The sequence below is a fragment of the Puma concolor genome, chromosome D4 (assembly GCF_028749965.1).
Source record: "Puma concolor isolate L17-30 chromosome D4, mPumCon1.1.hap2, whole genome shotgun sequence".
Lineage (NCBI taxonomy): Eukaryota > Metazoa > Chordata > Mammalia > Carnivora > Felidae > Puma > Puma concolor.
Genome location: NC_141679.1, coordinates 61990945 through 62012119, shown reverse-complemented (window position 1 = coordinate 62012119; position 21175 = coordinate 61990945). Strand labels below are relative to the sequence as shown.

At 48.8% G+C, this 21175-nt stretch overlaps 1 protein-coding gene across 1 annotated transcript in view; it reads right to left on the bottom strand.

Moving 5' to 3' along the window:
* Positions 1–1848: 1848 nt before the first annotated feature.
* Positions 1849–21175, bottom strand: part of COL15A1 (collagen type XV alpha 1 chain) — a 109941-nt gene continuing 90614 nt past the window's right edge. The window contains exons 30-41 of the mRNA XM_025919598.2: positions 19123–19168; positions 16925–17005; positions 16469–16518; positions 16265–16366; positions 15209–15353; positions 11823–11887; positions 10340–10468; positions 10133–10192; positions 9333–9392; positions 5383–5568; positions 3958–4073; positions 1849–2935 (exon numbers count right to left, since the gene is read on the bottom strand). Of these exons, the coding sequence (XP_025775383.1) occupies positions 2722–2935; positions 3958–4073; positions 5383–5568; positions 9333–9392; positions 10133–10192; positions 10340–10468; positions 11823–11887; positions 15209–15353; positions 16265–16366; positions 16469–16518; positions 16925–17005; positions 19123–19168 (1254 nt within the window). The 3' untranslated portion in view covers positions 1849–2721. The remainder of the gene's footprint in view (positions 2936–3957; positions 4074–5382; positions 5569–9332; positions 9393–10132; positions 10193–10339; positions 10469–11822; positions 11888–15208; positions 15354–16264; positions 16367–16468; positions 16519–16924; positions 17006–19122; positions 19169–21175) is intronic.

Sequence of the window (21175 nt, the reverse complement as noted above, 5' to 3'; positions counted from 1 at the left end):
GTTCAGCTTGGCAGAGAGTATCACCCTGGACCTTCTCCATGCTTTGTCTTCACCACCTCCCATACCCTCTCAGTCTCTTGGCTCCTCTTTGCCCTTCAAAGCCTGTCTCCTCACGGGGCCTGGCCCCTCATATATGTTGACATCTGCTTCCGTCCTTCTGGTTTTGCTTCTGGACAGGGGAACTTAGACACTGTGGGCTTCAGACCTTGATGCTCTGTGGACTCAGGGCAAGTACCCAAAGGCCTCCAGTGCTGTAAAGATGAACTACTGGGGGCATAGTTCCTTCCCTATTATTCCTGAGAGAATTAGCCCGTTTCCTGGTCTTGAGGTACATTCAGGAGTAAGCAAAGGCTTAGGGACCTTTCAGCCTCTGTTTCAAGTATGTGCCAAGCACCTGAGGTGTTCAGAGGAGGAAGAATACAAATGGCAGACAGGTTCAGGGGACTGGGGGATGTCGAGGACGAAGCAGAGTCTGCACTGGCTATCAGCGAGCGGGCGAGGCTAGACGTAGACTGGTGATGGCTATCCCAGGATGGGGTGGGCCGTGAGCAACGGTCTTGCAGAGGCCTATGTGACTCACTTAAGTAACCATGAGGAGACCGGGCTGGTAGCCTTTGGCAAGTGACAGGAAAGCTGATGTTCACTGAAGGGTCTTGAATGCCCAGGATTTTAACCATCATTCTCCGAGACTGAAAGGGCTGGGGTTGATTCAGGGCCTCTTCCAGGAGGGCTGGTTGGTTATAGCTACTCCCATGGAGAAAGAGGACTGGGAAGCCAGGGCATACAACTCAACCTCCCTTCCGGGAGTTAGCAGAAGGAGTGTCTGCTCCTTTTCACTCTCCCTGGCTGCTCTGTGACCTGTAAATATTGTCCTGCCTGCTCTGTGACCCAGGCCCATGGTAGGCTCTGACTAAAATGGATGACATCTTCACTTCATGACCTCAGGAGCCTCCTGTCCCTCTCCTGTCTCTGTTCCTGTCTGTACCAGGCACCTCCCAGCCCCCACTCACTTGGTGGATGGGCTGGTCCTCAACAATCCAATTCTGGGGCTTTCCAACCTATAGCTGTCTTTTATTCCATGACTCATTAGAGATTCTCATCACTCTTCCACTTAGGAAGCCCCTAAGTGAGGTTATGGGCTGTCTCCTTTTATTGTTTTGTCCTCAATTTCCTTCCTACCTCAAGGACTATTCGGGTGGATTCACGTTGCAGAGCTTCTGGGCCAGCCCAGCTGAATGGGAGGAAGTATCCCAGCATGCCCCGTGCCTGGTGATTCTGCTTCTCTGCAGGGTCAAGCCAAGAGCCAGAGCGCCACAGACTCAGAGCTGGAGGGAGCAGACAGGCAGCCTCGTGCAGTGGCTCCTTGCAAAGATCTGACACAGACCTACCACTCACCAGCTGGGTGACCCGAAACAAGGGACTTCCTGAGCCCTAACTTTTTTTTTCCATTTATAAAGTGGAGCTAAAAATACCTACCTTGCAGGGTTATTAAGAAAGGTAAAAGGGCCTTATAATAAGTCTGATGTTTAATAACTGGGAGCTGATATGGTTATTTTATCCCAACCTCCTTGAAAAAACAAGGCGGGCTTGCCCAAGGTCACGCACTGCAACAGTCATAGTTCACCCTGTTTTCCTCGCTGGGGTCCTTCTGCCCTACCCCATGCTGCGCCCTCCAAGTGGGAGACAACAGGCAGGGGTGGAGGAGCGTGACGGGAAATGCTCCTGTTCTCTGATCATCTCCCGAGGGCTGTGGAGCAGTGGCAGGGTTAGCAAACCCACCCCAGGGCCACTTCCACATCAGTGGTGGAGAATAAAGGAACTAGGGGAAAAGAGTCAAACAGAAGAAAGCACCTGGAAAAGACGTTTTTATGTTCACTTACATGGAAAAAAATCAAAGCATATAGCACAAAGATATATGTGTCTCAGAAAATTCATCCTCATGAACCTGTTTGTTCAACGCCGTTATAATTCGAGAGTTGCCCCGCGAAAGTCATAAAATCTGGGGCAGAGGGTGGGGAGGGCCTGCCAAGGGAAAGGTAGTCTTACACATTATTTCTTTTCTAGTTTCAGATAATTTGGAGTTTAACCTTTTCCAGCAAGTCGGAGTTATATAAACAGATGCCATACTAAAATATTGTGTAAAAATCTAAAACTCCTAAAGCATGATGGCAAAAATATTTTAGGAAATAAACATTAGGGTCTGGTAATATCAGAAAATACAAATAGGATCATTTGAGCAGTTCTGTGTCTCTGTATGAACAGCAAAGGACGGATGTATATTATGGATGTATGAAGAATAAAGCATTCGGTCTGCACATAACTTAGGGTAACATTTCTAAACACTGACTTTGTGAGAAAACATGAAGGACATCTTACACTCAACAACAATGGTTAAAGGAAGAAATTACTTTCTGAAGGATGCAGTGGGCAGAAAGCCAAGGCCTTTGTTTTCAACTCGCTCTTAACCGTGCTGGGATGTGTTCACACTGCATGGGGTCTCCTGCAGAATCTATAGCACCGATAGATGGATCAGATTTTACTTTTGATCTGAGTCCTTTATGTCTTCAGTTTTGAGTGTATTGAGGTATGTTTTCTTTGGCTGCTGTTGTGACGGATGTGTAATAAACAATTAATATTTACAACATTTAAACATTTTCGATTTCAGTGTTGGCTCTTCACATAAGAAAAATTGGAAAACTCTTAAGAATCATTGGAGGGTCATTACTTCCTAGCATCTGTCATGAAACTGTTTTCGATACACAGAACAATTAGCCTATTAGCACAGCTATATGCTTTCTGGTCCAGAATCTTCCCTGTGCTCAGTGGGGAGGCCAGTCCCATGACAGCCATGTCGGCGGTTCGCCACGCTTCACAGTACTTATCCACAAGACGTACTCCATGGATGCTGGAGCCGTGCCAGATGACCTTCTGGGGCCTGCAAAAGAATTGTGCCACGTTACTTTTGACATGTCACTTCTTTGTGGCCTATCCCATCGGTGAACAAACTGGCCTAAGTAATGAACCAAGTCAGACTCCTGAGTCCTTCATGGTCTGGCCCCACATCATGGTCAGACCCCACCACTTGGAAAGTTGCTCTTTTCGGCTAGCTGAACATCCTGTATTCCGACCAGACCCACCTCGGACTTTCTCAGATCAGACTCTCCACTTTTGTGAATCTGAACCTTTGCTCATAAGGTCTCTTAGCCTGGAGTAGCTTCTCTCTCATTTTCAGATCAGTGACCCCTTTTCATCTTCCAAAGTCCATTAAATGCTTCCTTTTACAGGAAGCCCTCTTAACTGTCAGCCCAAACAAGAACGAATCTTTCCTCTGTGCTTGTGTCATCTTTATCTGTTTCTCCATTTTACAATCACAGTGTTCTGTCCAGAATTGTAGTTGGTTCGTGTCTGTCTTCCCCTGTAGACCATGAGCATTGTAAGGGCATGGGGTCATGTAGTTTACTACTGTGCCTTTCAGGGGGGGCATCAGGCCTGGCATAGGGTAGACACTGAGGAAAGCTTTGCCAGTTCGTTCTGATCTTAATGAGCACACGTATTGAAAGAATTAGAGCACAGCTCCCACAGCACAGGGTTAAAGGGTCACTAAGAACAGCGTTCCTTACCAGGTATCGAGTGCCTACTGCATGTTGGACAGTCTCATACTTACCATTTGATGCTCACAGCACTCCTAGGGGATAGATGTGATTATTTTGACCATTTTACAGACGAGGCAGCTGAGGCTCAGAGAGTGGGAGAACCTGGAAAGGTCCTTTATTAAGGTACTGGACTCAGGTCCCCTGGCTGCGAGGCCAGGACTCTCTCCATGGCCCTCAGCTGGCTCACGGAGGCTCAGTCTAGCAACAGCCCAGAGGGGCAGCTGGTAAAAGCATCGCATTGTTAGAATGTCTCTTAAAACAGTCTATAGCCCCATATACTTTGAGGGCTTCTACCTTTACTTACCAGGAAGGATCTGTCATCACGTCTCGGCCATCAAACGAGTATATTGGAACATGTGTATTGAACTGACCTCCGTGGCCAGAGAAAATTGAGTCCCAATTATTGAAAAGTACTTGGCCCTATGGAGATAGAAATGCTACATTGGAATTCTTCTGCCATCAGCCTGCAAACGGACTGGCTATTTATTCATTCTTCAAGGCCCGCACACCACCTCCCACCAAAGCCACCAGCCCCAAGCCCAGAGCCTGGACAGAGTGGGAGTTCAGGAGCTGTTTGTGGTTTGAGTTCATCATCCATCCCTGAACCTTTTTGGTTTTATGGTCCTATTTCTTGTGGTAGTTTCTCTTATCATATGTGTATGAAGGCTGCTCCCCAACCAAAGTGTGTTTCACGTCTTCACTAATTTTTATCTTAAAAATTTTATACATATACACCAAACTCCAAATCTGTGCCAGGCCTGTGTCAATCTACACTGTGGGTGATACAGAGATGAATCTCTTACTTCTTTTCCTGAAGGAGCCCAGTTGCCTTCAGTTATTTGTATTCCAAGAATATAAATGATTTGGGTGAATGTGGCAGAAGAGAACCTCAGGAGAAGGGATGGAAAGTGCCAGCTATGGGGTCAGGATGGAACTTGCTAGCCTCAAGGTACCAAACTGGAGCACTGGGGTCACAGGGACTTAAGGGTCTCAAAGCACTTTTGAGATATGGGGAGAGGTCAGGATCCAGGATGGGTCTGAGCAGTAACTGAGCTGTCCCTCTGTAGCCTTAAAGGAGCCGGCTATTTCCATGGAATAACGGGAGGCCTACAAGGCCCTGCCTGGCCAGTGAAAGGGGGCAGAGAAATGTCTGGCAGGTTTGGGCAGCTTAGATATGTGGAGAGGACCAAAGGAGGGTGCAGGATGACGTGGCTCCGCTCTGGGACCAGTGCTAAGTAGCTCTTCTCTGGTGCCATCCAGTCAATGCCCTACAGAAAGCAGCCTCGGGCGGAACTGACGGCCCTGGACTGAGAGTCAAGGAAAGGAATTCTGGTTGGTAGCGACTTCTGGGCAAACTCTTTTCTCCCTCTGAGCCTCAGTTTCCTCATCTGACAACCTGAGGAAAGAACAACTCCCTCTTTTATTGGAAGTATCTGTTAAGATAATGGATATACAGTAAACATTTTAAGAGCTATGTAAGTGAAAGAGGGGATTATTATTCCTTCCTTTTGTCTGCCCCAAGAGTCGTACTGTCCAAGGGCCACTGTAAATACAAGGAAACTGAGGCACAGAGAGGTTAAACTGACCCACACAAAGTCACATAGCCAATCAGAGGCAGGTGAGGTCTCAGACCAGCACACTTGTGATGATGTCAGGAAGTGGCAGTTGCCTACAGACTCTGTGGAGACCAGTGTGTCCGGGAGACAATGGGAAGAATATTTATTTTTACCTTGAGGTTCACTATTGGAAGGCTATATCTCTCTGCTTTCCTCACAACCGTGGAGAGGTCTTGCAAATGGGACGATAAGAATGCTCGATAGGTGGACAACAGTCCCGCAGCCCTGGCCTGCTGGAAGCACTGAAAGTCAGCTCGAATGTCTCCAGAAAATGGCGTGTTCAGAGCGACCAAGTGCAGCTGAAAAAGGGAAGTGAGAGAAAAGACAGTGCAGTTAGTTAAAAAGCAAACCCCAACCCCCACACCCATCTCATGTTCCTAGTAAGATCCCAGACTTGCTGGGATGGAAGGTGCTAGAGGTCATCATATTCAGCCTCCACCTGACAGTAGCATTCCAGCCCCAGCCTGACCATCTCCAAGGCAGGAGAGCTCAGATCCCAGGCAGGCTGCTTCAGCTCTCTGAACAGCTCTAAATGGTGGAAATTTCTTCCATATATGAAACAAAAAACAAAACAAAACAGACCACTTCAGAGATCTGAATCTAGTGTGCAGGCCATTTGCTGGAAGCTTCTGGGTATGTCCTAGTTCAGCTTCCAGGAGGGTTTTGAGTGGCTCTGGTCCTGGATCCCAGAGCTACACCAAGCTTTCTGACCTTGCCCTTTCTTCTACTTCCCCAGTAGGCCTGGGGCTGATTGTGAGAGGCCCGGAGGGAAAGGCACTGAAAGGAGAAGGTCATGACATTTATAGCTAAGACTGCTGGGCAGACCCTTTTAGAAACTAGGGGTCGCACAGTAATTCTAGCCTTGCATTCCTGCCACTTTGGTCAGCAGCCAAAATAAAAGTCCTTCCATAGTCTTGTTTTCTCCCACACTTCCTCCCTCAAAACCCATCCCTCGTTCCCGGCCTTTGTGCTGTGCCCTCTGGAGTAATACATTCTGTGGCATGTGTCCAGGAGCGGTCCTTTCCCTCCTCGATGTCACCTCAGGAGTGGCTGTCCTCTCATCAGCATAGAGCTGGGAGGGCTGGTGCAGACCCTGTGCCCAAGTCTCCAGAAAAGAAAAATATTTCAAACGATCTCAAACCAAAGGGCATGCAAATGAGCCCTGTGTGGCGAGGTGGGAGGTGGTCGGTGTTTCTCTCCGCACATCTGCGCTGTCTCTCAGGTCTGAATGAGACCCGGCACCAAGCGTCTCTGTGGCCCAGCCCCAAGTGCCACCATATTGGCACTCTTCTGCTCCTCCAGCGTCCACCCGGTTGGGCACAGCTTGCCGTGAAGTACAACATCCAGACTGCTCCAAGCAGTCCCTGCCCGTCTCTGGACCTTCTTCTCCATGTCACCATCCCCTTCCTGCCCCATTTTGAAGAGAACAGACTCCAAGCTCGCAACATCCCCCAATTTCCTTCTTTTTATTCATCCTTGTTTTGCCTGTATCACCAGGCTGGATAGAGGTCCAGGTCAAGCACACCACCCCTTCCAACTGAGACAAGACTTCCCCTGCAGCCCTCCTAGCAGCAGCCCTTAGCATGGGGAGGGGGCTACAGCATGCTGCTCACTCACCACGACCACCTCCAGGCCACCAGACTTGTAGTCTCACATACAAACTCTGTCTTCCTCCCTCCCATGTATCTGCAGACTGTAGCACCTGAGGCAAGAGGCCCTCTGGTCTCATCATCTTCCAACCAGTGGGTTTCTGGTGGCCACACCCAAGGGCAGTCACAGGAGGATGGTGTCCCCACACCAGGGGACACCTAGGAAAGGTGCAGAGGTGAGCACAGGGCTTCCCTGCCATGCCTCCAATCCCACCTGTCTCCACTTCTCTTTCCTTAAAAAAATACATAGAGAACTGTCTGGAATGATGGCTGTTTCTGAATGGTGGGACTGGGGGCTTTGGTGCCCTCACATCTATATTTCTCTAAGTGCCAGAACATTTTTTATGACGGACACGCTATCATTTTTATGAATACAAGAATGTTTCAACAATCAAATGTTAAAAGGGTGAGTCTGTGGATGGTTGTAGTTTTGGTAAAGTTACAGCCATGTCCCGTTTCCTTCTCCATTCTTTTTATTTATTGTCCAAATGTTCTAAAAATACAGATTACTTTAGAATTTATAAAATGTTATTTTAAAAATCCTTCAGCCGCTGCCCTAACTTCTCCCCTTCACGGCTGAGCTTTTGGTTGGGTTACCTACACACGCCTCTCTTTCCTCACCTCACCTCCCATTTATTCCTCAAGCAGAGGGAATCTCGTCGGCACCCCCTCACGCTCCAGAAATGCTTTTCTCTGGCTTCTAAATTTGGAGAACGCCATTCAGTTCTTTTGATGGACCTCCTGGAAGCATGTGACGTGGCTGGCTTCTACCTTGTTTGGCATTCTTTCTTCCTCTCTGGCTATGGCTTCTGTTTGTTCTCACGTTTCTTCCATCAGTTCCTTTTGCTTCTGCTCCTCACAGTCCAAACTCTTCTCAGGGTGCAGATTCTCTTTTGGGACGCCTAGTGCCCTCCGTCACCATTGCCCTGGCTCGGTTGAAGACTCCCAGATCTGTATCTCCGGATAAGGCCCCTTATCTGCCTCCCTCCGGGTGGCCTCCACTCAGGTCTCCTACAGGTGCCCACACTCAGTGGGCCCCGGATGAGGTCCTGCCTGACAAGTAGCAGCACTGCAGGAAACCCATTTCTGGTGGCTGCCGAGCCCGTGGCTTGTTTTTCGAAAATGTCCCCACAACGCTCGCTAAAAAGAGTGGCCTTAGGTCATTCAATCTCCTTCTCTTGGCTGCTGTTGATCTGGCTGGGAGTGGGCAATTAGCCCAAGGGGACCCATGTAGACTACCTCTCCCCAGACTCTGAATGGGGTGAGGTAGCACTGGGCTCTGCAGCTGCAAGATCACATGGAGTGGAGGCCAGGATCAGCGCCATGGCAACCCAAAGTGGTGTGTGCAAGCTTTGTGGATGGAACCTACATCTGCGCGTTGGGGTGGGGGCGGAAGGGAGGCGGGAAGAAAGACCCTTGCAGGAGCTGGTCTGTAGAGGGAGAGGAGCAGACTAATAGCAGGGACAAGAGTCCACAGACCCAGTTGTACTTCCTGCAGTTGAGTGCCAGGAGGTTCCTGCAATTATCTGAACAAAATCTTCACGTAAGCTAGTGAAGGAAAAGGGTCAGAATTTTAATTCCGGTAACAAAATGATCCTTGGGAAGGAAACCAGCACCACTCAATTACCCAAGCAGAAACCTGGGCATCATTCCTGATTTCCCTCATCCTTGCTGCCCCGTTTCCATACCAGTGACCTAATCTGTCACTCTCCTATCTCCTTAATTTCTCTCCAATCTTCCTACTTTTCTACATGTTCACTGCTGTGATCCTGGTTCAGATAAAACAACAGCCACCTAACTGTCTTTGGGCCCCTGGTCCCGTTCCCTCCAACTCATTTGTACACTGTAACCAAGATAACTTCTCAAATGCCAATCTTATAGACCCTTTTCTTGTTTAAGACCCTTCAGTGGCTGCCCAGTGCCCACTGGAAAAAGTCAAAGTCCTTAGCTTGGCTTACCAGCTCTCGATGACAAGTCTCTGCCTTCTGCAGACTCACCTTCTCCCTTCTCTACCTTGAGCTCTGCCTCTTCGGCCAGACTGACATACTTAAAACTACACAAAAGCACACTTCTCTCTCTTGCCTCCCTCTGTTCCAAATCCCCTCTGCCTCAAATGCCCGCTCTCTTCCCCCCACCTGGGTCTCTCCTTCTCTCAGTTCTCCTTTAGGCCTTAGTGTAGAGGTCACCCCCTCTAAAGATGCCAGAATTCTTTGATGTTCCTCACACCCCCAGGCCCCTTTGTTGGCCTCGCCCCAATGACTTACCACACTACTGTAACTACCTGTTTTTTTGTTTGCCCCTCTCTCTAGTCTAGATGCACCTTGAGGGTGGGAACTGTGTACCACGCACGGGGCCTAGCACACAGTAGACACATAGCTCAGCATCTGCAGGATAAATGCATGAATTATACTTACTGCAGGCCTCTGGTAATTGACACTTGACAGAGACATCAGTGGAGGCTGTGGCTGATGGGGCTGTTATGGGAAAGACGAAAACAAACAGTCCTGAATATGCATTCAAACTGTTCTTCAGAGTACACGGAGGTTCAAGAGTGATGTCTCTTGAATAGATACTTTAAATAGCTTGCCATTGTTTTGGAGGCCGCTCTTAATTGCCAAGAGTTTCATGTCCCCATGCAGAAATGATCCTCAGAAAGGGAGGGGATATTCTCAAATCTTTTACAGAGAACACTGAACCAAGGAAGAGGAAGACCCATGTTTCACAGTCAACACATTCACTTAATAGAACAGTCAACTCTTCAGAGCCTCGGTTTCCTCAGCTGCAGAATGGGGATGACAAGGCCTGCCTCAAAGGGTTGCTGTGGGGCTGAAAAAGGGACAATGGAAGCTGCCAACGTTCTCAGGCAAAGAAACCTCAGAGTGCAAAAACTAAAGGGCTCTTCTAGATTGCTTATGCCGGCCATCATTTCACGGGTAAATAAACTGAGGCTGAGAGTGGGCAAGCCTCTTGCCCAAGAGGATTCAGCTATGATGTGGAAATAGCAGCTCTCCTGCCTCTGGGTCCAGTTCTTCCTCTGCTCTACTAACGAGAACATTCTGTTGGCACTTGGCAATCTCTGGGCTTCCACTAGATACTAAACCATGCAGAGCTGGCTGGCCAGAGCTTGGAGAGCTTGGTTCTGGACAGCAAGGGGGACTCAGAAGCTGCTGCTGCTGAGGGAGGGAGCGAGAAGTCAGGCAGGGCAACCACTCACATTGCTGGAGAGCGCAGGAGGCGGTGGGCTGTCCTCGGGAATGGGGATCAGTTCTCCCAGCTTAAGGAAAACAGGACATTGAAAATGAGACATCAGCTAGAAACTGTTGGGCTATTTTCAAAACAGAAAAATGGTGCTTCCAGGGGTCGATTGTTATTTTTAAGAGGGGATTTGGAGGCATTTTGTTAAGAGAAGCTTAAAAATTACCTGCAATTTCTTCCACCCATCTCGGACACGAATAAAGAAGTCCGTGCTGTCCCTCAGGTAGATGAACGTCCCTTCGATAACCAAATGTGCTTTCTGCAGCATATCATCCATGCTGCTAAATGCCGTAACCTGTCAGGAAATTTTAAATTCCAGACAGTGCAGTCACCATTAGAGCGGTGGTACCATCTGAAAAATCGGCCTTTGCAAATGCAAACAGGCGCCATCCCCCGAGAGCCAATGAAAAGGCTCACTGTGCCTTAGAGAGACATGTACCTTGGTTAATAACCAAATGATATTCTTTTTGAGGAAACGAAAACATGAGTTGGCTTAGAACATAAATCGAAACTGTAATAAATAAATGACAACAGAAAGATAATATTCCGTGAGCGCAAAGACATTAAAAAGCTGTAAACAGAGTTATCTTTGTGGAGTCCTGGCATTAGCGAAGTCGCGGGTGAGCTCTGCGAAAAGCACACTTCCTTTGTGTGAGCCGCTTAGCAGCACTGACGTTAATTGCGTTTACCTCATGCTACTCCTTAAAGAGTTTCAAGTTTGTTTTCATTTGGAATAAGAAAGGCAAGCCAATGAGCGATGCCAGTTAAGTTTTGAATCCGTTTTGCCCAGCTGGGTAGTTGTAACATTAAATACATGATAGAAAATCACGGTCCGCAATTTGTCTAGGAAATGGCCGAAGATTCGACATCCATTTGGCAAATCCAGGAGCAGACATAGAAGCTGCAGAAATCTATCGAAAAGCATCAAGTCTTAAAGAAATTATCAGTCCAAGAGAGCTTTTACTTTTCGTTTCAACTGAGAAAGATTATAAAAAATTAATTTTCACCTAGCCTTGAAAATAATGACTTTGTGCAGCAAGATGGCTCGGAAATCCCCCAAAGGCGCCAGATATCAAAATTCCGTCGTCTGCTGGACGGTTTTTTCATCTGGCAGCCAAATTTTCCAGTTAAATCCAGCCAAGATCCAAGAGCATTCCCAGGACTCCTGACATCCTTGTGAGGTATTTGTCCCTCTTCCTGTGCATCATAATAGGGTCTGAGTGCTACCTCCCCCCTGCGCCAGTGGTGTGTAGGATGATGAATGTGCAAGAGCCATCCTCTGGCAGGAGAGAGAAGGCTGAATTGCCCAGGGCCAATCTGACCAGCACAGGACCTGCTGCCATATTGTTTCTACTCTCGTGCTTATGTTTTTTGATGTAATACAATCGGTTACTGTTACAGTCTAGTGAATTAAGGATCAGGAGCGTGGAACCAAAATCATCAATGGTTTTGTAGTCTGTATCTTTTTACTTAATAAGTCACCTATAGAGGTAATACATGTCCTCCGAATGTGGAGTTGTACCGATTCTATTGCCATGGAGGCCTAATTCTTACATAAGAAGCGTGCCGGCCCCTAAACACTACAGCTGAAGTTCTAAGTAAATCCACCCAGAGCAGAAGAGAGAATACATACTGATAATAACACTGACCAGGTTTCTGGATCCGGGAAGCCCTGGCTGTCCTGGAGGGCCGGGTGGGCCCGGAAGGGCCACAGCTAAGACAAAGCAGAAAAGACAAGTTACAAAAAAAGCACGCTCTCTGAAAAGTGCCTCAGATGTCTGCTGGTCACTGAGGGGAGTGTTCACCACCCCATTCGGAGCTCTGCACTTTGCAACTGCATCTTGTAGGGGGCTGTGGGCCCAGCCTGGGACTCTGCCACATTGGCAGGTTTGGGAAAGATCTGGGATTCTTGACTGTAGCCTTGCAGGAAGCCACGCTAGGACTTCTGGGTTTTGTAAGTGAATAAATTATTGGTGCTTCTGTTGTTTATATAGGTCAGTCTGTGCTGAGTTTCCAAATATGTCCTGACTCACACAAGTTACTTCACCCTAGAGACAAGCCAGTAACTGCTACACAGAGGCCAGCAGGCTCAGAAAGAGGAAGAAAGGTGCTGGGGCTGCAGGAGGACGGGGTAGTGCAGCGACAGTTTCGTCACCTGTGAAATGTAAACAAGCGTTTCTCCTTCACTGGGCTGAGGTGAGAACCGAGAAAAGATACACACTACATAGCACCCAACCAGGGGCTCTCAGCGTTTGAAGAGTCAGTGCCCTCTTCCCCTAGAACAATGCACATGGCTGTGCTCTCCTTCTACCTCTGTAACCTCCCAAAATCTGCAAAGCTCTTGGCAGTGAAGGATGTTTTCACAAGTCCCAGTAAAATTACTGTACGAGATTTTCCAAGTCACGTAAACAGGTCTGCAGTTCTGGCACAGGACCTGAAAATCACGACATAGGTGGTGAACGTCTAGTGAGGGGAGGGTCAGAGGACTTGGATTTGGACCTCAGCCTCGTCTCCCACTAGGATTTGTGACCTCGAGCAAGTCTCTAACCTCTCTGAGCCTCAGTGTCTTCATCCATGAAATGAGTTTTATAGTAATATCCATTTCCTCTCCCTCCCGGGGTTGCTGTGAAGATTAAATGGGATAATTGGTATGAGAGCATTTTGTAAACTGTGGGTTGTGGGCATTACGTGAGGGGCAATCCTTCAGCGAAGCGAGGAGCCGTGGGCAGCATCCCATACAGAGCTGCTATGAACAACCGATTCTCCACGTCCTGTAATATCCTTCCCCCTCCTGCAACTCCTGCTCATCCTTCAAGGTTATGTTGGCACCTGTGGTTTTATCTGCCTAGCACCTTCCTTTTTTGTAGGACTAGTATCCTCACCCTCTCTTAAGATCTTCCCCATCCCCTCTACCACCATTTGGATTCAGGAGGCACTGCCTCGTTGTTATGTGACCGCACCTTCTGGCCACAGGTGACTGGCCCAAGGTTGGGTATCTGGGCCAGGATGGGTTAGACAGAATTCGATCCTACGTCCTCCACCCCAGGACCTCACAAACTAACACCAAGAAGGAAGGCCAAGATTTCTAGCTGATTGTGGAAGCTCTGAGTTGTCAGTAACCATATTTCCCTTCATGCAGAGGATGTGGTCTGTGGTGAAGAAGCATGAAGCTAGCATACAGAGAGAAGCCATGACAAGAGATGGCCAGAGAATCCTCACAGGGGTTGAGTCCCCGGTTCCGGCTGTGCCTGAGGTCCCGCTGCATGCTGGCCCCTCCGATAAGTTAATGATTCACCTCCTTCACGTCCAATAAATCTCCCTTTTGCTTAAGCTAGTTGGAGTTACATTTCCTTTTTTTTTTTTTTTTAATTTTAATGTTTTATTTGTTTTTGAGAGAGAGACAGAGACAGAGAGCAAGCAGGGGAGGGGCAGAGAGAGAGAGAGGGAGACACAGAATCCAAAGCAGGCTCCAGGCTCCCAGCTGTCAGCACAGGGCCTGATGCAGGGCTCCAACTCATGAACCCTGAGATCATGACCTGAGCCGAAGTTGGATACTTAACTGACTGAGCCACCCAAATGGCCCCCACCCATTTTTTATTTGAGGAAGTGAGGTAGCTATGGGTAAGGAGAGTTTTTATAGAGTTAGAATCAGTGCTGGTCCTCAAGTCCCTTAAGGGCCAGGCATTGACAAAGCAGTCAAGGAGTTTCCACCCACACATGAAAAGACGTTCCACACCATTAGACCTCAGGGAAAGGCACCGCAGGATATCACTGCACGTGAATGAGTGATGGCTGGAATAAACAATATAGGACAATAATAAGTGTTGGTGAAAATGAGGAAAGCCTCGAAGCTTTGTGCACTGCCAGTGGGAACGCAAAAATGGCACAGCCACTTTGGAAAGCAGGTTAGCAGTTCCTCAAACAGTGAAACAGAGTGAACATACATTCTTCCACCCAGCAATTCCACTCCTGGGTAAACACCCAGGAGAGCTGCAAACATATGTCCACACAAAGACTTGTGCATGAATGTTTACAGCAGCGTTATTCTTTTTTTTTTAATTTTTTTTTTTAATTTTTTTTTTCAACGTTTATTTATTTTTGGGACAGAGAGAGACAGAGCATGAACAGGGGAGGGGCAGAGAGAGAGGGAGACACAGAATCGGAAACAGCCTCCAGGCTCTGAGCCATCAGCCCAGAGCCCGACGCGGGGCTCGAACTCACGGACCGCGAGATCGTGACCTGGCTGAAGTCGGACGCTTAACCGACTGCGCCACCCAGGCGCCCCTTTAATTTTTAAGTTTATTTATTTATTTTTGAGAGAGAGAGAATGGGGGAGGGGTAGAGAGAGAGGGAGAGAGGAGCCTGATGCGGGGCTCAGACTCACAAACCATGAGACTATGATCTGAGCCGAAACCAATAGTCAGACACTTAACCAACTGAGCCACCCAGGCATCCCTACAATGTTATTATTAATAGCCAACAAGTGGAAATGACCCAAATGTCCACCAACTGATGAATGGATAAACAAAATGTACTATGTCCACACAGTGGAAGATTATTAAGCCATAACAAGGAACGAAGTACTGACACAGAATACATCATGGAGGATGCTGAGTGGAAGAAGCCAGACACAAAAGGCCACACATTGTTATTATCCCATTGATAGGACATGTCTAGAGTAGGCAAATCCTGAGAGATAAAAAGTAAATCTTCAGGTGCCCACGTCTGGGGGGAGGAGAGAAAGAGGACTGAATGCTAGTTGGTGCAGGGTGTCTTTCTGGGGTGATGAAAATGTTCTGGAATTAGAGACAGGTGATGGCTGCATAACCTTGTGAATACATTAAAAACCACTGAACTGTACACTTTAAATGTGTGAATTTTATGGCATGTGAATTACACATCAATTTTTTAAAAAAAGGAAAGAAAGAAAGCTCCAACCTGGAAATAGCTCTCTGTCATACAGTGTGGCTCTGACATGCCTGCCCGATGTGGTGACCCTGAGCTCAACAGCAGGGACGGCATTCACAGTACTAACCTGCTCCGAGGATAGCTGGTGGTCCTGGTGGCCCTGGGGGGCCCGGTGGCCCAGGTGAACCAGGTCTTCCAAAGCCAGGAGGCCCAGGCAGGCCAGGAGCACCAGGGGGTCCCTGGGGCCCGACGACAGTCTCCCCTTTCTGCCCCTGTCAAGGCAAGAGCACAGTAACAGAAGAGAGAAAGCAACTGTAAGTCCCAGTAATCACTGTAAGTCCCAGCTCTTCTTTGTGTGAGGATGTTTGTAAAAAGTCAATAAATACGAGCTATTGCTATCATTATCCTCCAATCTGGGCACAACTCAGGTGTAAGACCTAAAGAACAGCAACCCAGTCATTACGTTTAATGTCACTGCATACAACCCCAGAGAGCCCTGGAGTCGGGAGGGCCCAGACTTTGCATTTCACAGATTAAGAAACCCAGGCACAGAGAGGGGATAGGGCTTGTCCAAAGTGTCAAAGCAAATTAGCAGCAGAGGTAGAAGTAGAATCCTGGTCTCTTGGCTTTGCTGGAGTCTGCCCTCATGGTGAGCTCTGTCCAGGACCAGGGTTTACTTCTGGTTCCTGAGGGTCATGATCTGGTCATAATCTCACTGGAGACAACTTGAATTTCTCTTGTGAGCTGGAGAAACCTGGTGTCCTAAGAAGACCAAGCCTATCTAGGGGCTCCTTCTTTCGTGAGATTTCAGAAGAATCAAATAGCCCCTCTAAAAATATCTCCCTCACCTTCCATTCTGCCTTTATTATCTGATATGTTCACCATTAGTTAGTAACTCCTTGGGTTGAGCAAATTTTCCACCGTTGACATGAATAAGGCTGTGTGGTTAATGACCTGGAAGTTACCTGAACGCATATGGCCATGGCTCCCTTTCCTCCATGGTCCTCAGCCAACATCCCTATTGGTAAGTAAATACGAGGGAGAGAGGCCGATGCCCAACTCCTACCTCCAGCTTGTGGTGCTGTGACAGACCCTTGACTCTCCAACTGCCTAGTCCCACTGGGGTGCGTCAGGGAAGGCTGTGATTCACTGAGGAAAATGGCGAGGAAAAATCACTACTTACAACCAGGCCGGGACTTCCTGGTAGTCCTGGCGGCCCTGACACAAAGAAGTCACCATGAGAGTCTCCTTTTTCTCCTTTGATCCCCCTGTCTCCATTCTCCCCCTGCAAGCAGAGAACATTCAATAAGAGTAAGGCGAACCAGTGCATACCATGAGCTCGAGAACTTGGAAACACAGGCCAAATGTCTGGTAGAGAGATACTCACCTTCAAACTGCTTAGAAGGTATCTCAGGTAAGTCGGGTCCACTGGAGGGCCTGAAAAAGAAATGCTGCGTAAAATTCACCACCGTAATCTCAGAAATTCAAAAATAAACACTCCAAGTTGGCATCCATCATTATTCCCCAGTGGAAGTGCTCCCACATTGGTTTAGCTAACAGAGTGGGCACTGGCCTTGGAGGCAGAAACGAGTCCTTGGCTGGGCCCCACAACCCAGACACTGTGGGATCCTGAGCATGTCACTGGCCCTCTTTGGGCCTTGCTTTGCACAGGAACGTCTGGTCTCTTTTGACAGTGTTCCATCTTGGACCCACGACTGGGTCTCTCTAGAACTCCATGGAGCTTGTGGTCAGGGTGGTAATATAATCCGTCTTACTTTATAGCTCAGCTGGATTTCTCAGGAACAGAAATCAAAGGCAAGATCCAGAACAAGGGATAAAATACCTGGTGGTCCCTGGGCCCCCTGGTCGCCTTTTTCTCCTTTTGAGCCAGGAAGACCCCAGGATCCTTTTTCTCCTTTAACACCTGCCATCAAATACACATATGTTTTATATATAAAAAAAAAATACTGCGGAAAATCACCTTCATTCTATACAAAACGTTTCTGTGACAAGTTTTCAAATTGAGCCTTTTTAGCAAAGTCCACTCAATAAACAAAGGCCTATTGAGGGTATGAAATTGTTTGCTAAATTATGGGGAGGGCAGAGGTAGATACATCAGATGCAATTCCTGACCTTCAAAAGCTCGGTCTCTATGGGAAGATGGACACGGTGAAGGGTAATGTGAAGCAGGAGGCAGTAAGTGCTGTCTCTAAGGTACCAGCAATGCACAGTGGGGGCCCAGCAGAAGCTACAGTTAACTCTGTCTCAGACAGCTTCGTGCACACAGCCTGAGGGCTCAACACCCAGTCAGGCCTCCAGTCCCATCTCATCTGTGTGTGTGTGTGTGTGGCATGGTGGGATAGGGGAGGAGGGGAACCTTCCAGGTTCCCTCAGAGGACCATAAGGGTGCGAAGTATTCCATGCACAAAGTTGGAAGGATGCCAACTGTGTACCCCACCGCCACCCCTCAGGATTTGTGAGAAGCACTCTCTCTCTCTCCAACTCTTTTATAGTGGGGGAGAGGCACGGAGGGAGCCTTCCAGAAGTTCAGCATTGGGAAAGGGAAGCAATCCCCTTTCCCCACTTTGATGGGTGGGGTAGACACTAGATCTCCGAATTCCCAGTTCCCAAGAGATGTGACAGATCGACCCAGCAGTGCTCTCGGGCCGAGAGATGGGGTTTGGGTGCTCAGGCTTCCCGGCACGGGAGGAGTGTGAGTACCAGAGGCCCAACACCACCAGCCGGGGGTCCCCTGGGAGATGCAATCACAGGGCCAGGGCGGCAGTGCCTCCACCCTCCCTGGTGAGATCACAGGAGTGGTGAAGCCCAGAGAAGGGGATGGTGAGCTCGATCACCACCATGTGGCTGCTTATCTCACGGAGCGGGAGTAACAACCACCAGTAAGTAGCAGGATACAGGCTCACCAGGGGCTGTCCTGTCCAGAAAGGTCTCTTCCCTCCCCTGTCTCCCAGAGTGGCCCCGTGGGGATGGGGGAACCACCAGGGATCTGAGACAGCAAATCCAGCTCTACCCCGCCTCCCCAAGGTCCCCCTTGCACCAGGGGCAGGGGGAGCCTTGAACTGGATCTGAGCATGGAGGGTGGAAACAGTCTGGACCTTGTAACCAAAACCAACAGAAAACCCAAAGGGCCAGATATCATCAGGAAGACCACAGCCTGGCGGGCCATGGACAACAGAGCAGAGCCAGAGGTCAGTATTGGGGAAAAAATGACTTTTCCCTGTTTAAACTGCAAGTGCTCAGACCTCTCAGTCTGAGGGACACACAGAGAGAGAGAGAGAGAGAGAGAGTGGGGACAGGGGACCAGAGCGACTGCTCCCCTGCAGACTCCTGTCTCCTGGCCTATGCCCCTTGCTGACATTTACTAATCGGACACCTAGAGCCAGCACCTCTCACACTTTCCTGTGCAGACACAGTAGGGGGCTTAAAGTGTAGCCTCTGATTCAGCAGGTCTGCAGTGGATCTTACACTTGATCTTAGCCCAAAGGCCCGAGAAGCGATTGAGACGCTGCATTTCTAACACGCCTCCAGGAGATGCTAATGCTGCTGGTCCAAAAACACTTTGAAGCAAAGGTCTTCTGAGCTCCCATAGCCCTTCCCTGTATTAGTTCTTGGTATATTACATTAGAATGATTTTTAAAATAGTTCTATCTAAGGGAGTCTAAGGGCCCGGGTGGCAAGAATGGTGTAGGATTCATCTGCCCAGTGCACGGGATAGATTCACACACTATGGCCTCGGTGGATGCTTTATGAACAAATTAACAAATAAACAGCCAACCTGAGTACTTCCTGCTGGCTGGAAGTCCCAGCCACGATGTATAGAATATACAGACGTGTGACAAAACCGGAGAGGTGCCCAGTCCCACAGCGCTGGCTCAGCTACCCCTGATCCCACCACATGCAGCCAGATCTTCCCCACCATGAGTCTTAGGTCCAGCACTGGGAGTGGAGACCACCTTCTGCAGAGCTACAAGGGTCTGGAAAAGTCCCACAGAAACAGAAGGTGAAGAAGAGAAGCTGTACCATGAAAGGTGATGAGTTCTGAATTCCCAGGATGAGTGGTATCAACCTGGAGAGAGAGAAAGGCAAGGTCATAAGGTGCCAACCGTGTCCTGGTGTTTGCATCCACAGGCAGCTGCCACTGTCCCCTGTCCCGGGGGTGTGTGGTAGGAGGCACAATGTCACGGAGTCAGGCCTTTCTTTGGCTCTGGAACCCTCAGAATCCCAGGAGCCCTCAATGCACAGGCATCCCAGGCCTTCAACCGGGGCGGCCCATTATGCAGCCAGCAGGGGGGGAGGTGAGACCTACTGGTTGAACAACCGTGCGAAGGGAAAGCCCAAAGCTGCAAGACAACAAATCCCGACGGTGTTGATTTAGCCAACCGAGAGCGTTCTTGGCCTGCTTTCTTATCATTTAGGATTGATTCATGTGAGAGGTCAAGCATCCCAGTGAGTGACGACCCAGGTGTGAGGCTACACAGCCATTAGCTTTGCTACGGTGTATAACCAAGGATGTGCATAATGAACAGGAGCTGATAACGGTAGTGGTAATGAATAAGGGGGGGTTATCATTTGGTTGGAAGGGCTATTCTAGACTCCCCATTAAGTGCCAGGGGTCTGGCATCTAAGTTGTCCTAGATAATATTCCTTCCCAGTTCATTTCCAGATTCCTGCATTGCCTTTTCTATAGAACAGAGCCACTGGAGACCCTGCTTTTAATACCCAACTTCCCCTTTTCCCAGTTGATATGTGGAATCAAAATGATCCCTCTGGCACCAGGATCCTCCTACTTTTGGGTGGAGGGTCACAAGTTGCTCAGGGGTCACCCAGAGAAGATGGGGGGAACAGATGAGAATCCCCCAGAAAAGACATTTCAAAGTTAAGGATGTAGGCTGGAGTGGCCAGCTGGTATCCTGTGGCTATGCTGATAGGGTTCCTCCGGTCCCCATGTGGCTAGAAATCATGGTGGTGTCAGGAAGGGGCCAAAATTAGAAGGGGGCTTATAGAATGATGGACGTGACAGAAAGCATTTGTTTTTCAAGTGTCCGTTTCAAGAGCTGATCAGGAAATGTCCATGCCCAAGCCCCACGGTGTCCAGCCAGGCAATGTGAAATCAAAAGCTCACCAAAAATGCTCTGAGCTCATCTTTGGTTTCTTTTCTGTAATCTCATGACCCCAAAGGTTGTGGCCACTGGAAAGGGTCCTAGCACAGGTTGTGGTAATTGCAGTACATTTTTAGAACACTCTCACATTTGCTAAGTGCTGTCCCATGACACCTGCAATCATGTTAGCGGAGAGGGGCTTTGGGCACAAACTCTCCAGGAATCTCGAGCAGACCCTTTGCCTCTCTGGGCTGCCGGTTTCTCCTTCTGTATGATAAGGAGGAGGAATGCAGTCATCTCTCAGGAGCGTCCCTCCAGCACTGACATTTTATGTTTCCCTTCAGGCGATCGGTGTAAACATGACCTGGCTTGATGTCGTCCTCACATAGACCAGCAGGCCCCCTGGACGTCTTAGTGGGTCATATCATCTGCATTCTATGCCAGAGTTCCCGGGCCCTGGGCTGCAGACTTGGGTGCCTCAAAGTTTCGACATGGACAGAACTCAGCCAAACTGCGTCATTTTAAAGCCTCTGACCCGAGCCTCAACACCACACCCAACAAGCATCAATTATGAACCCACTTCAAGGAACCTTTCTAAATTGTAATTTGCAAACTTCTGAGAACAGAGGCCACGCCCGTCTAGTTCACCCCTGCATCTCCAGGGCCAAGCAGAGTACTTGGCTCTCAGTAAGTCCTCAATAAATACTTGTTGAACAAATGAGGAAATGGTCATGCACAGCTCTGTGACCAATGCCCGTGCACAGGGACAGGCCCACTCTCCCTGGGCTTCCCCAAAGAAATGGGCAAGACCTCAGGGACAGTGCCACTGCCTAGCTGGGGTGACCGGGCACGTGCCTGACCCCTTGGAGTCACAGTGCCTAGTGGTCAGGGGACCCGAGGGATGACCCCAGCTCTGTCAGTACTGAAACCTTGGACAACTCTGTGAGCTTGGCCCAGTCCCAGTTTGCTTCCTC